General features: G+C 46.6%; 1 protein-coding gene and 1 long non-coding RNA gene across 16 annotated transcripts in view; both read right to left on the reverse strand.

Moving 5' to 3' along the window:
- Positions 1-466: 466 nt before the first annotated feature.
- LOC103880369 lies at positions 467-11,495 on the reverse strand. Its single transcript, XR_641344.3, has 3 exons — positions 10,613-11,495; positions 8,518-8,722; positions 467-906 (listed from the first exon to the last, which is right to left on the reverse strand). It is a non-coding gene; the product is annotated as an uncharacterized LOC103880369 (long non-coding RNA).
- Positions 11,496-11,997: 502 nt separating this feature from the next.
- The window catches only part of TNRC6A (trinucleotide repeat containing adaptor 6A), a 212,807-nt gene continuing 209,763 nt past the window's right edge, over positions 11,998-15,041 (reverse strand). For 12 of the 15 annotated variants that reach the window (XM_031658377.1, XM_031658378.1, XM_031658381.1 and 9 more), the window contains one exon: positions 11,998-14,795. In XM_031658377.1, the coding sequence (XP_031514237.1) occupies positions 14,420-14,795 (376 nt within the window). In that variant the 3' untranslated portion in view covers positions 11,998-14,419. The remainder of the gene's footprint in view (positions 14,796-15,041) is intronic. The other 3 variants (XM_031658385.1, XM_031658380.1, XM_031658389.1) reach the window with 1 other exon arrangement.

Genomic DNA, 15,041 nt, shown 5'->3' on the forward strand with positions numbered 1-15,041 from the left:
ACTTGGAGCCTCCCCGTGGACCGAGACATGGAACAGAATGAATTTCCTTATTTTAGCCGTGTTATTGCTGAGTCACTTGTTACAACAGTGCAGGCTTTCACCCTAAAACATTCATGCACATTGTTTCCAAGTGTGGCTGCCCATGATAAGTGCTGGGTAAACTTTGCTGTCAGGACCCTGCTGTCTTGCTCTGGAAGGATACAGCTACTCCAGTCTCAGCACAGGAAAGACACACAACACTTTTTTTGTTTTTCTTAAGACAGAGTCTCATTCTGTAGCCCAGGCTGGAGTACAGTGGCACAATCTTGGCTCACTGCAACCTCTGCCTCCCGGGTTCAAGCAATTCTCCTGCCTCAGTCTCCTAAGTAGCTGGGATTACAGGTACACACCAACACGCTGGCTAATTTTTGTATTTTTAATAGAGAAGGGGTTTCGCCATGTTGGCCAGGCTGGTCTTGAACTCCCCACCTCAAGTGATCTGCCCACCTCAGTCTCCCAAAGTGCTGGGATTATAGGCGTGAACCACCACACCTGGCCACACAGAACACATTCTGAATCTTTTGCAGTGTCGCAGAGACACACGCTTTGTCTTTAGACTCTACGGCTCAGTAGGCGTGTGACGTGGGCAAGTTACTTTACCTCTGCGAATCTGCTTCATTATCCATTAAACGAGGGAGAAATCGCAACACCTCCTTTGCGGAATAGTGGCGAGGCTTCAATAAGGTAACACCTGTAAATTGTTGAGCTTCCTTCCGTAAGTGCTAAATAACCGTGTGCTACTATCTTAATGACCATCTTCCATATTCCTAATAGAGACCAGCTCATAAATTGCCACCTGTTGAAGTTGTCCTGAATCCGGGGTTGGTCGCTGCATCTTGCAGGTGTTTTGCCCAGCGGGATGATCACCTGATAATGAAAAGCATCTGGTTTTCAGTCCCAGGGCCTTCCTGTCCCCACATAGCCAAAGCCCACTGGGAGTTAGAATAAAACAGAGCAGGCAGATATGGGACCCGCTGGCCACACCTTAGGAAATGTCTGTTCTCATGATGCCTGTTGATGTGGCTACAGCCTAGGCCTTAATGCAAGCCTGGCTCTAAGAAGCAAATTGTCCCGATGGTTTTTTTTTTTTTTTTTTGAGATGGGATCTTGCTCTGTTGCCCAGGATGGAGTGCAGTGGCACGATCTCGGCTCACTGCAACCTCTGCCTCCCGGGTTTAAGCAATTCTCCTGCCTCAGCCTCCCAAGTAGCTGGGATTACAGGGGCCCACTAACACGCCCGGGTAATTTTTGTAATAGAGATGGGGTTTCACCATGTTGGCCAGGCGGGTCCCAAACTTCTGATCTCAGGTAATCCATCCGCCTAGGCCTCCCAAAGTGCTGGATTATAGGCGTGAGCCACTTCGCCCAGCCCTGATTGTTTCTGTTTGTTTTGAGACAGGATCTTGCTCTGTCACCCAGGCTGGAGTGCAGTGGCATGCTCACAGCTCACTGCAGTCTTGATCTCCTGGGCTCAAGCGATCCTCCTGCTTCAGCTTTCTGGGTAGCTGAGACTATCGGTGTGTGCCACTGCACCTGGCTAGTTATTTTTTATTTTTTTTGTAGAGATGGGTTCTATGTTGTGTAGGCTGGTCTCAAGCTCCAGCGCTCAAACAATCCGCCTGCCTTGGCCTCCCAAAGTGCTGAGATTATAGGAGTGAGCCACCATGCCCAACCTCAAGTATTTCATGGGTTATATATGATATCATTGTCTCTAATGTCCTCTAAATTCTACAACTTTCATTCATAATCACCCACATCCCATAATAAATAGTAGAGGGGAGGCTTTAGTGACATTCCATTGACTAAAGCAAAGGTGAGCAAACCATGCTCTCCACCATCCAGGCCAGATCTGGCCCACTGCTTGTTTTTATCAATAAATTTTTATTGGAACACAGCCATGTTCATTTGTTTACCTATCATCTCTGGCTTTTTGTGCAACAATGGTAGAGCTGAATACTTGTGACAGAGACCACATGGCCTGCAAAGCCTAAAATATTTACTACCTGGCCCTTTACAGAAAATACTGCCCTTTGACCCATAGCATCTCCCTGTGAGGTACCATCTCCAGAGTCGAGGGAACTGGAAGGAAAAACTCTTCCTTAGCTGACAGATCACCTAAGGTCGGAAGTTCCAGACCAGCCTGATCAACATGGAGAAACCCATTTCTACTAAAAATGCAAAATTAGCTATTGCACTCCAGCCTGGGCCACAAGAGTGAAACTCTGCCTAAAAAAAAAAAAATCCAAAATAATTTTGCCAAGGGAAGAAGCCAGACAAACAAAAAGTATATACTCTATGATTCCATTTACATACAAATCTAGAATCTGGGAACAAATTTTTTGTGATGGATATATGTTTGCCTGGGGATGGGACAGGCAGGATGGAGGGGTCACATAGAGGAAGAAGGAAATTTCTGGGAGAGATGCTGATATGGTCTGGCTGTGTCCCCACCCAAATCTCATCTTGAATTAGTAGCTCCCATAATTCCCATGTGTTGTGGGAGGGACCCGGGGGGAGATAATGGAATCTTGGGGGCGGTTTCCCCCATACTGTTCTCGAGGTGGTGAATAAGTCTCACGAGACCTGAGGATTTTATAATGGGTTCCCCCTTTCACTGGGTTCTCATTCTTTCTTTGCCAGCCACCATGTAAGGCATTTCTGTGCTCTTCTGCCATGACTGTGAGGCCTCCCCAGCCATGTGGAACTGTGAGTCCATTAAACCTGCTTACTTTATAAACTACCCAGTCTCGGGTATGTCTTTATCAGTAGTGTGCAAATGGACTAATACAGATGGGTATGATCGTTCTCTTGTAATGGTTTCATTGGTTATCCCTGTGTCAAAACTCTTCAAATTGTACATGTATGTGTAGTTTATCATGTAATTTCTACCTCAACAAAGTTGTTTTAAAGAATCATAAAAGTCTTTATATAAATGGGTTCTTATGGAAAAACATGGACCAACATCACAGGAAAGAAGCCGTGGTTGAAGTTGGGATGGAGGATTAGTGGCTGGAGGGAAATGCTTGGCTTCTGAGGGCTTCCATGAACTAGTGAATGCACTGCTGATTATAACAGTGTGGCAGTATTTGAGTGTCTTGGTTCTGCTTATAAGTCCTTTTTTTTTTTTCTTTTTTTAAGAGCCAGGGTCTTGCTCTGCTGCCCAGGCTGTAGTGCAGTGGCACAATCATAGCTCACTGCAGCCTTGACCTCCCAGGCTCAAGCCATCCTCCCACCTCAACCTCCCAAGTATCTTGGACTATAGGTGTGCACCACCACATCTGGCTAATTTTTGTAATTTTTGTAGAGATGGGGATCTCACTATGTTGCCCAGGCTGATCTCTAATAAGTCCTGGACTCAAGTAATCCTCCTGCCTTGGCCTCCCAAAGTGCTGGAATTACAGGTGTGAGCCACTGTGCCCAGCTTCAAGTACATTCCTATATTTAAAGGGTATGTATTTCTTCATGGAGCAAAACATCAGCACTCTGTTTCTGCTATTCAGTGTTAAAATGTCTGGAATGTATTCATTCCTGGATTCAGCCATTCAACAGATATTTCTTAAGTGCACATGTGTGCCAGGCAGTGTTCTAAGCTCTGGGGGGTTAAACAGAAAGTGTGGCAGGTCTAGCCTTACTCTTGGGTCTTCATTCTCACTCTCTCTAGGGGCTTCTTCTCCCAGCCTAAGATCACGATGCTGCAGTGTTTCTCAAATTAAGAGCTACACACAAAGGCTTTTCTGACCTCTGTCTCCCTCTAGCTGCTGCACTGGCTCTTCTTTCCCTCCACAGATCAGTTCCTGACAGTCTACACTTGCCAATCCCTCTGGGACGCACCCGACCTCCCTGCAGGGTGGAGGCATTCACTGCATGTCTACCGGGACAGTGTGGCAGCTGGCTCCCAGCTGAGTCTCCCCAAAAGGAATTGTCCTTAGCCAGAGGAAGAACAATTCCCAAATCCACAGTCTAAATCCAGTGCTTGGTCAGTGGGGAGGTCCCTGTCCTTCCTTGGGTGCAGAGCATATCTGAGGGGCATCCCAGCTGCACAGTTCCCCGAGAGGTTGGCTGAGGCCTCTGTTGCAGCCTTACTGCAGCTCAACTTCTCCCTCTGCCCTGTCCTGCCTCCCTTCCTCCCTCACCAACATATTCCAAGTATATTTTCCAATAAGCCACCTCCACTCAGATCTGCATCTCAGAATGTGATTCTGGGGAAATCCAACCTACACCACCATCTTCACCTCCATCATCCATTAATCCCTCATCCCACTGGGATCCGGCATCTGCCTCTACCCCAAAAATGATCTCCACTGTCACAGATCCATGCATGGCTTTCGCCAAAGATTTTATTTCTTGACAGGCAGCATTTCAGACCGTGACTTTCTCCTTCCCTGAAATATCCTCTCTCCCCAGATCTGAGACTCCACTTTCTCATGGTGTCCATGCCCAACGCTCACCTCATCAATGCCTCTTTGAATCTTTGACTCTTCCTGCTCAGATCTCTAGTCTCCTTTCTTCTTCTCAAATGATATTTCCTGAGCCCTCATTCTACATGCTTACGTGTTTCCATGCCTCAGCCATCACCTGTGATTTACAAATGTGATTTACCTGCGATTTATAAATCCCAAATTGATATCTCTATTATTGGTTTCTTCCTTAAACATGCATCTGTCTATCCATCCATTTATCCATCCATTTATCCATCCATCCGTCAATCCGTGCATCCGTCCAACCATCCAGCCATCTATCCATTCGTCCATCCATCCATCCATCCATGCATCCATGCATCCATCCATCCATCCATCCATGCATCCATCCATCCATGCATCCATCTATCCATCCATCCATCTGTCCATCCGCCTGTTCATCTGTCTGTCCATCCATCCATTCATCCATGCATCCAACAAATATTTTCAGAGTACATTCTATGTACTCTGAGCTAGGTGCTAAGGATACAGTGGTGAAAAAATATAGTGTCCTCACCACTTAAACGCAGCTACCAACTGGACAGCTCCACTGAGCTGTTTCCCAGGCTCCTTGACACATCATACTGCACACCCAACTGCCACTTCCTGCACCAAGAAACTCACTCTTATCCTCCAGGGTCCTCTCCCTTGGCTAGTACTGGTTCACCAAGTCAGAAACGCGAGATGGTCCTAGACTCCTCTTCTTCACTCTCCACAGACCCCAGCATCCATCTCATTGGCTCTTCACGCATTCAGCTCTTCCTCGCATCTCTATTACAGCCCTGATTCCGGCTTTTATAAATTCTTGCCTCAACTTCCAAATTAGTTTCCCAGCTAGCCTCAAGGCCCAGACCCTTCCGGTTCCTGCTGCACACCCTCCTAGAGGGGATGGTTACTGTTCACTCTTGAAGCACGTCACCCACCTTGGATCCCTTTTCTACCCTTCCTGACTGTGCTTGGGTGCCCCATGAAGCCGATTGCTGTGGATTTCAGGTGATATCACCTGGCTGTCCTTGCTTCCTGGCATCCAGTTAGGTTTGACCAATAAGAGGTTCAAGCAGGCTGGGTGTGGTGGCTCATGCCTGTAATCCCAGCACTTTGGGAGGCTAAGGTGGGAGGATCACTTGAGCCTGGGAGGGTGAGGTTGCAGTGAGCTGAGACTGCATCACCACACTCCAGCTTAGGTGACAGAGTGAGACCTTGTCTCAGAAAAAAAAAAAAAAAAAAAAAAAGACACCTCTTGATAGTCTTGATAGCAGTTTATATAGATCTCATTGTCTTGGTGGCTAAACATTCTGGCTTCCGGATGAATATAGTTTATTTAACTGTTCCCTTCTTAGAACCAACACTACTAGTTGTTCCCCAATATCCAGTCTCTCCTTCTTCCCCAACAGCAGAAGCGTCACATCTAAGCTGGGGACAAGACATTCAGGATAAAGGCTACGAGTTGCAGCCTCCCTGCTCGTGTGATTTTCTGCCCAGTGGGATGTGAGCATAGCTGGGGGTCATGCCCTTAGTGGGGAGAAGCATGCTCTCCCCATCCCTCTGTCTTTCTCCCCACTGGCTGGGATGTGACTGTGGAAGTGAGATATCTGTGCCTATGCAGATTAAGACAGTGTTGCAAGGATGGAAGGCGTCTTAGGTTCTTAAGTAGAGCTAGGATACCAGCCCTGGACTCCTTACAGCTAGACAGTCCATGACAACAGGTTGGTCTAACTCCAAAGACCACATTAACCAATAACCAGTAGCAACTCCCAAGGTAAAGAAAGGCACGTGGAAAGAGCTCGTCCTCTGTCATGCTCCCTGACCTCCAACACTCACAACTTTTGCCATGTCTGCACGTAGGCTCAACTGTTATTTGCGTAACAGCTTCTTTCAATTTAGCCCTCTTGTAAAATACAACAGAAATGTATTTATTTAAAAGGAAAACTAGCTGGGTACAATAGCTCATGTCTAATCCCAGCACTTTGGGAGGCCAAGGTGGAAGGATTGCTTGAGCCCAGGAGTTCGAGAGCAGCCTGGGAAACATAGTGAGATCTCATTTCTACAGGAAAAAAAAAAAATTAGCTGGGCATGGTGGTGTGAGTCTGTGGTCCCAGCTACTCAGGAGGCTGAGGTGAGAGGACCTCCTGACCCCAGGAGGTTGAAGCTACAGTGAGCCATGATCGTGCCACTGCACTCCAGCCTGGGGGACAGTGAGACCCTGTCTCTAAACAAACAAACAAATAAAAGGAAACCTTGGCCAAGCATGGTGGCTCATGCCTGTAATCCCAACACTTTGGGAGGCTGAGGCGAGTGGATCACGAGGTCAGGAGTTCAAGACCAGCCTGGCCAAGATGGTGAAATCCCCGTCTCTACTAAAAATACAAAAAACTAGCCAGGCATCGCGGCAGGCGCCTATAATCCCAGCTACTTGGGAGGCTGAGGTGGAAGAGTTGCTTGAACCCTGGGGACAGAGGTTGCAATGGGCCGAGATCACACCATTGCACTCCAGCCTGGGTGACAGAGAAGACTCCATCTCAAAAAAAAAAAAAAAAAAAAAAAAAAGAAACCTTAACAGACCATTGCTGTTTGCCATATCCAACAGGGGGTGAAGAAAAACCCAATAAAACCAAACAATGTTATTAAATCAAAAATTAAAAACAAAATGAAATACAGGTACCTGAAAAACAAGTTCCCAAAGAGAAGAATGGGCCTTTTGTTGCTTATGCAATAAGGACCTGTAGTCATTGCTAGTACCCATAACCTTTAACTTTATGCCTGAAAAGTCTCATTTTAATCACTTAGGATTTAATCACGTGATCTCATTTTCATCACAGTGACTCTAGAAAGTGCAATGATGGCAAGGGGCTTGAGTTCTGGTGTCACAGCAGAACCCGGGGGAAGCCTGCATCTCGGGCCTCCAGAGATCCATGGCCAGGCACTGGGGACTGGAAGCCCCGGCCCCAGCAAACCTCACCACAGCACTGGGTCCTAAAGGGTCTTGGGGTCACTTGCTGAGATGACTTTTTTTTTTTTTAACCTTTTTGTTGTCAACTTATTTACTCCTTTGCCAATATTCAAATGGTTAGGCATTCATAAAACAGCGAAAAAAAAAAAAAAAAAAAAGGAAAAATCCTCTAAAACGGCCAAAGAATCTGTTGTACTTTACTTTTTAGAAACCTGGAAACCAGGAGTTCTGACATCTGTGGAAGAGCAGCATTAAAAATATCTACGATAGGCCGGGCTCGGTGGCTCATGCCTGTAATCCCAGCACTTTGGGAGACTGAGGTGGGCGGATCACCTGAGGTCAGGAGTTTGGGACCAGCCCGGCCAACACGGTGAAACCCTGTCTTTAATAAAAATACAAAACTTAGCTGGGTGTGGTGGTACATGCTTGTAATCCCAGCTACTCAGGAGGCTGAGGCAGAATTGCTTGAACTGGGGAGGTGGAGGTTACAGTGAGCCGAGATGGAGCCAATGCACTCCAGCCTGGGAGAGAGAGCGAGACTCCCTCAACCCAGTTCCCCTCAATAGTCACATCTTGAAAAAACTATAATAGTACAATATCACAACCAGGAGACTGACAGTCATCTGTTTCACTGCATTCAGATGTCCCAGGTTTTACTTGTATTCGGGTGTGTGTGTGTGCACGTGAGAACGTGTGCATTTAGACATAAAGCAGGAAAACAAAGTGATAGCAAATTGTAATGTGCTATAAAAAAGTAAAGGTTTTAAAACATGCTGGGGCCCTATTAAATTAGACTGTCTGGGGTGGGGCCTGAGCTTTGGGATACTTACAAGTGATTTTAACAGGCCTGGGAAGCATGGCCTTAGCCTTGGAGCCCTGCCCTCATTCATTCTCTGGGGGTCTCACTATATTGCCCAGGCTGGTCTCTAACTCCTGGGCTCAAGCGATTCTCCTCTCTGCCTCCCAAAGTGCTGGATTACAGCCGAGGGCCACCGCGCCTGACCCAGTGGCCGCCTTTCACTGTCCCCCTTGCCCAGTCTGTCTCAGACACCCTGGGCTCCGGGCTGTTACCTGAATTGTCCTTTCCCCAAGCTGGGCTGCTGCTTCCCATCTTTCAGGTGTCTTCTTGGACACCACGTCCTCAAAAAGGAGTATTTTACTCCAATGCTCAGGCCATCTTTGGTGGGTTCTGAGCAGCGGTGACCAGGGATTGCCAGTGTGCTGCGGGGTCCCACTGCCCCCATCCATCTCCCAGCCTCGTCTTCACAGCCGTTCTCTGTAGAGATGGGGGCAGTGGTTGAGGGGTGCTTTCCATAGAATACAGAGCCAAAGCCCTAAACAAGAGTCCCCCCACCCCCGAACCTCCCAAAGCCGGGGCTCAGCACTCCTGGGGGAGGGAGGGGTCTGTCGAGTACAGGAGAGGATTAGATAAGGCAGAATCACAAATGCATAGAACTCTCCCTCTACAGTCTCAGTGTCCCTGGGGCACATCTGACCCCATCAGGCAGGAAGTCTCCACATGGTGAGAGCACACCTTTAACCTCTCCTGAACCCTTTCTAACCTCTCTTCTCACCTTTGATGAGTAAATCTACCCAGAATGGAATACATTTTACTTCTTGTATAGCTCTCTTTTATATATGGACACTGATTTTCTGTATAAGGCAATGATAACCACTTCCCTTTGTAAAGAAATTGGAGAAGTTGATTAAACAATTTTTTTAAAATTTATTTTTGATCTGGGTGTCTCAGGTGGAACATGTTGCCCAGGTTGGTCTCAGATGCCTGGGCTCAAGTAATCCTCCTGCTTCAGCCTCAGGGACTACAGGCTCATGCCTTTATGCCCAGCAGAAGTTGATTTTATGACTCTGAAACTGATAGAAACCTGGGCGGTTCAGGGATGCGGCAATATCAGAACGAAGTCTATGTACTGGGTTCAGGTCTGCAGATTAGGTCCTGGCATCACTTGGTTGGAACTGCAGACTGCAGTCCTGCTCTCCCCACAGGCTGGAGCGACCTGGGGTCAACTGTTAGCCAGTGGGACTCACTCTCTTGCCTCCTTGCCGGGGCTCAGCCAATGGCTCCCTGCCACCTGTGATCTGTCAACACAGCTCTGAGGAACCTCTTCAGTCCTGCTTCTTAGAGTGCAACTGGGTCCTGACTGCACCCTGCTGTGGGGTGGTTCACCTTCCGAAAGCACCAGACTTTTTGAAGAAAAGCAATTTAATGGCTATTTAAAGCAGTATTTTTAGATGAAAAGATGTGGAGCAGAATGCAACATTCACATGCAGCTTAACCTAAAATTCCAAGCTTTAAACTCTGCCCCTGGATCCCTGGGGGGTCCACATGCTGTGTCCTCTAGCTTTGGGGATATGTTGGTGGACAACTTGAGACACTGTCCACCAGTGCAAATGGCGCTGTGGTTTTCTATTCCTAGGGCCAGGCTGGAAAACTCTGAAAATAACAAATGCATAAAGCACTTGGCAGGGCCGGGCACGGTAGCTCACACCTATAATCCCGGCACTTTGGGAGGCCGAGGCAGACGGATCACTTGAGCCCAGGAGTGTGAGACCATCCTGGGTGACATGGTGACACCCCATCTCTACTAACAACAACAATAACAACAACAAAAACTTAGCTGGGCGTGGTTGCTCACACCTGTAATCCCAGCACATTGGGAGACTGAGGCGGGCGGATCACTTGAGTCCAGCAGTTCAAGACCAGCCTGGGCAACATGATGAAACCCCATCTCTAATAACAAAAAACAAAAACAAAAACAACAAAAAAAACTTAGCTGGGCATGGTGGCTCACGCCTGTAATCCCAGCACTTTGGGAGGCCGAGGCAGGTGGATCACTTGAGCCCAGCAGCTCGAGACCAGTCTGGGCCACATGGTGAAATACTCTCTGACAACAACAACAACAACAAAATAGCTGGGCGTGGTGGTGCACGCCTATAGTTCCAGCTACTTGGGAGGCTGAGGTAGATCACTTGAGCCTGGGAAGTTGAGGCTGCAGTGAGCTGAGATTGAGCCACTGTACTCCAACCTGGGCGACAGAGTGACACTGTCTTAAAGCAGAATAAAGCTTTTTAAAAAAGTGCCTGGCATGTAGAGAACCCTTAGCACACCAATGTCGTTACTCTCCCCTCCCTTGGACCGTGTAAATACCTATTCAGGTCAAGTTCCACCAGGGCTGAAGGCCTGGTCTCTGTCAACATCCATGTGGGTTCCAGTTCAGGCTCTTGTTCAGAGACACCCCTCTGCACATTTGGAATCAAAGGATCAGCAGGAAAAGATCTGAACTTTGGAGAAGAGGGAAAACCAATTAAGTCCCAACGCATGGAAATGATGCCTTAGCCAAAAGTTAAGACAGCTTGCTCAGTGCAACCTCGATTTGTCATCCTCCCAACTTTTTGAGACTGGGTCTCAGTATATTGCCCAACTCCTGAGCTCAAGTGATCCTCCCACCTCAGCCTCCCAAAGTGCTAGGATGACATGCATGAGACCACCATGCCTGGCCATCCCTCAGTCTTGATGCAAATACTCCTCCTTCATCTCAGTCCCTACCTTCATGCTGTTCAACCTGAATCTGATCCTCTGGGTCAAGGACCCCACTTTGACCTTAGCATCATTCCCCAGTTCATCCACCTGCACAAGCCAACAGCATGGCCCTACCACAGTCTCCTGTCCTCAGGTGTCAACAGGTGACAGCTCAGCTATTATTCCTTGCAATATTCAGCCACTATCATCGATTTGAGAAGGTGGATTACAAAGACTAGTGAGAGCCTATTCAGCATGTGGTGGCCCAGCACAGTTCCTTGAAATGACGGAAGGAGCTATTTAAACTCTTGACTGGGGAAGGAAGTCCAGGGCAAGCTATCCTCCAGCCTTTGAGGGTGGAAAGCATAGCACTGTGGAGAAGCTGAGGTTCATCAGAGCTGGGAACACACCCAGGGGAGCAGAACAAGGAGGGATATTTGAAAATGTATAAATGCCTGTGAGGCCAGGCGCAGCGGCTCATGCCTGTAATCCCAGCACTTTGGGAGGCTGAGATGGGCAGATCGCTTGAGCTTAGGAGTTTGAGACCAGCCTGAGCAACACGGTGAAACCCCATCTCTATTAAAAATACAAAACTTAGCGGATTCGGTGGTAGGTGCCTGTAATCCCAGCTACTTGAAAGGCTGAGGGATGAGAATCCTTTGAGCCTGGGAGGCGGAGGTTACAGTGAGCCGAGATCCAGAGTGAAACCCTGTCGAAAGAAAAAGAGAAAGAAAGAAAAAACACAGAAAGAAAAAGGAAGAAAGGAGAAAGAGAAAAGGAAGAAAGAAAAAACGCATTAAGTGCCTGTGTTAAAAAGTTTACCCCGACTCTTGGTGGCTCTGAGTGACTAGAAAGCCCCGAGTCAGGGGCCCAGCATGGTCAGCTGCAGGTCTGTGCCAGAAAAAGGGCAGCACCCAGGAACTGGCAGTCGGGATTGAGACCGAGAAGTAATGGTGGCTTAGGGAACAGAGCTGTATTTATTTAAGGACTAGGCAAAGATCCAAACCACTTTAAAAAATTTTAAATCAAACACTTTATTTCCACATAACAAGCGCAAAAAACTCCCAAACACTTTAACAATACAAGTAACGCAGTTATGAATTATATACTACTCAAAGCCCCAAGGTCAGAAGGTCAATCAGCTTAACGCTCCAAACATTTCCAGACATGGTTTTTCAAAGCTACCTTTGGTTTTTGGAAAAACCAGTATGGAAGTCAATATACATTGAACGCACTGAATAACATTTGCTTATAGGAAGGTGTCCGACAACATTAGCTTACACCTGGCAAGTTGGAGCATGATCTGAAGTCATACACTGAAATCCATACACAGGTTTCGCCCCCGAGCTCCTGCAGGGAGAAGCGAGGGCCGTGAAGGGGGAAGAAAAGGCCAGTCCGGGTGTGGCGTTTCTCGCTTTGTAACAGAGGTATGAGAGTTTAACACTAGTACACTGTCAAGTCATTAAGCTTCATGTTCCACATGGTTTCTTGCTGAGGCTTGAGATGGGCACAAATGGTGGGGAAGATGAAGTCACAGAAGAGTTTTGAGCAACAAGATCCCAAAGATGCTCAGAGAGGGTGGGAAGGAGCAAGCTACAGTTTCCCATTGTTCTCACATTATTTCAGGGTGAAATTGTGATGAGTTCAGATAAAATGTTCAAATATTTGCTTAAATTTTTAATCGGTTGCTCTATGAGAACCCTCATACATAGCAACTTTGAAACTTTCATTATAAAAAAGAGCCTACAAATAAATTCACAAAAAGGAGACAATTAATGTTGAGCAGCCAAAAAGTCATGGTTTATTATATCCGAAGAAATTTCATAATTCAAACACAACCAAACTGTACATTTTACAATCACATTCTATTTGTAAACAGTTAAAAGCCACTGACTTCTTTTGCATCTTAGGACACAAACAGTTAGAATCAAGGCAATGAAATGATGGCAAATTCTGTACTGTTAAAATTTTTACCCTTGTTTAGTCTCTCTTCTTTGACTAAGCAAGCATTATAATACCATTTGTGGGCAAAAAAAGGGGGGGAGGAAAGAAAGTTTAAAATGGTGTAACTCGTTAGTTTGCAACAACATTTAAAATTTTCTTTATACAACAAACAACTCTGTAAGCCCAATACCTTGGTTACAGTATGCATAGTTACTGATTTCGGCTTTAAGGTACAACAGTTAAACATTAACACAGTCACAAGAGAGCAGAAACATATGGAGCCACTTGATGGGATTACAAAAAATTATTACCTACTGATTATTAGCAAACCATCATCACTCACTAATAAAAAGACAGCATCTGAAAGCAGAATGTCAAACTCCAGCTTTAAGCGTTTTTTTGTTTTTTCTTTTTTCTTTTTTGGCAGAGAAAATTCTTTAACAGAGCAATATGTAGTATCAGTGCTAAAAGTTGGGGTTTTTGTTTTTTTTCTATAAGAAACTACAAGGAGTTTTTTTTTTTTTTTTTTTTTTTTTTTTTTTTTTAACTGGGGAACTGGTTTTCCTGAGAACCATGCTCTTTGATTTGGGACAGGAATAGAAAAACAAAAGAACATGGCCAAATGCTGCTCCTTTTTCCCAGAGATAGAAAGCATCTTTTAAATCATCCTCCATTTTTTTTTTTGTCTTTTACATTTTTTTTAAATGATGGAAGAGTAAACATTTTTTTCTCAAAAAACAAACAAAAAAATCTGTAAACAAGAAGGTTCAACGTGGGAACCTCCAAAACAAAATGGAAAGCCTATTCAAAGTGCAGGGCCCGTCCTGGGTGGCAGGTGGGCTGCAAGTCACAGCTGTGGCCACAGTTTTTCAAACTGCAGAGCGAAATTCTTTAGTTTTACAACATGAAAAAACTGGTGCAACACTTTCATTAATAATCCTAAGTCAGTCCTAACTTGATCTTTTAAACTCCACGATACCACAATAAGGTAGGCAACATCAAGGCATAGTAGAGAGCGCACGCCTCCTAAGAACACCCTTGAGTAAACATTGACACTGGGACAGCTGCCCCCATACTGCCGATGAGACGGAGAGAACATCATTCAGTGCAAAGGGAAAAGCTCATACGGTATCAGCCCAAAAAATGGTTTTGCAAGAGAGAAAAAAAGGGGAGGGGAGGAGGAATAGAAGAAAAAAAAAAAAAGAATCCAAAGGCTAAACATGATGAATAGACACAAGCGAGCTCATTCTCTACGGTTTAGCATGTATGGCGCTATTTGGGAGTGTAAATAGAGTAGATACCTTTTCACATTATAATATTGGCCTGCATGATTCAAGTATTCAAACTGATATGTTTTGGGGAAAACAAAGTGGAAAATGTGCAGAGAATAGCTGTTCCCACAGGCGGCCCCTGGCTGCAGGCGGCGAGCCCCACTTAGTGCTCCTTTCCCTCGCGTCTGAGGTCCCGGTCGGTGAGTCTGCATCTACACTGTTACATGGACTCTCCACCCCCACCCAGGTGGTCAACAGAAAGAAAAGCGTTAATGGGAGATGGGCTGCTAATTCCTCGGGGGTCGCTGCTGCTTGGAGGACCCCACAGGCTTGTGGAATAATGCGGGGTCCCCCAGAGTGAAGTGCCGTGAAGGTCTCCACAGTTAGTTCCCGACAGCCCAGCACCATTCCAGTGATTGAGATCGGTCCGGCTGGAGAATGAGTGGGAACAGTCGAGGGAGCCCAGCCGGCTCTGGCTGGACCCGAGAGACTGCCAGCCGGGAGAAGGGGTCAGAGACTGGCTTTGTGCAAAGAAACGACTGATCTCCTCTTCACTGGCAAACTCAGCAAGAATAGTAGTGTTCCCCAGTACACACCTAGAGGAGAGAGGCACCGCGGACACATGAGGACAGCGCGCCAGGAGGGCTTCATTCACTCACAAGTGAGGGTGCAACTTGTCTCTGCTAGAAAAGCCACAGAAGGCGCAGAGGGAGAGACCACACCACATAACCTGAGTGCCCTCCCTTCACCCGAGCGTGTGCGCACAGCTCTTCAGGACCTGGTGCCTTGACCAGAGCGAACTTCCTCTGTCTCCCAAGGGCAATGTAAAGGACTTTCTAGGG

Source organism: Papio anubis, chromosome 18, assembly GCF_008728515.1.
Source record: "Papio anubis isolate 15944 chromosome 18, Panubis1.0, whole genome shotgun sequence".
NCBI lineage: Eukaryota > Metazoa > Chordata > Mammalia > Primates > Cercopithecidae > Papio > Papio anubis.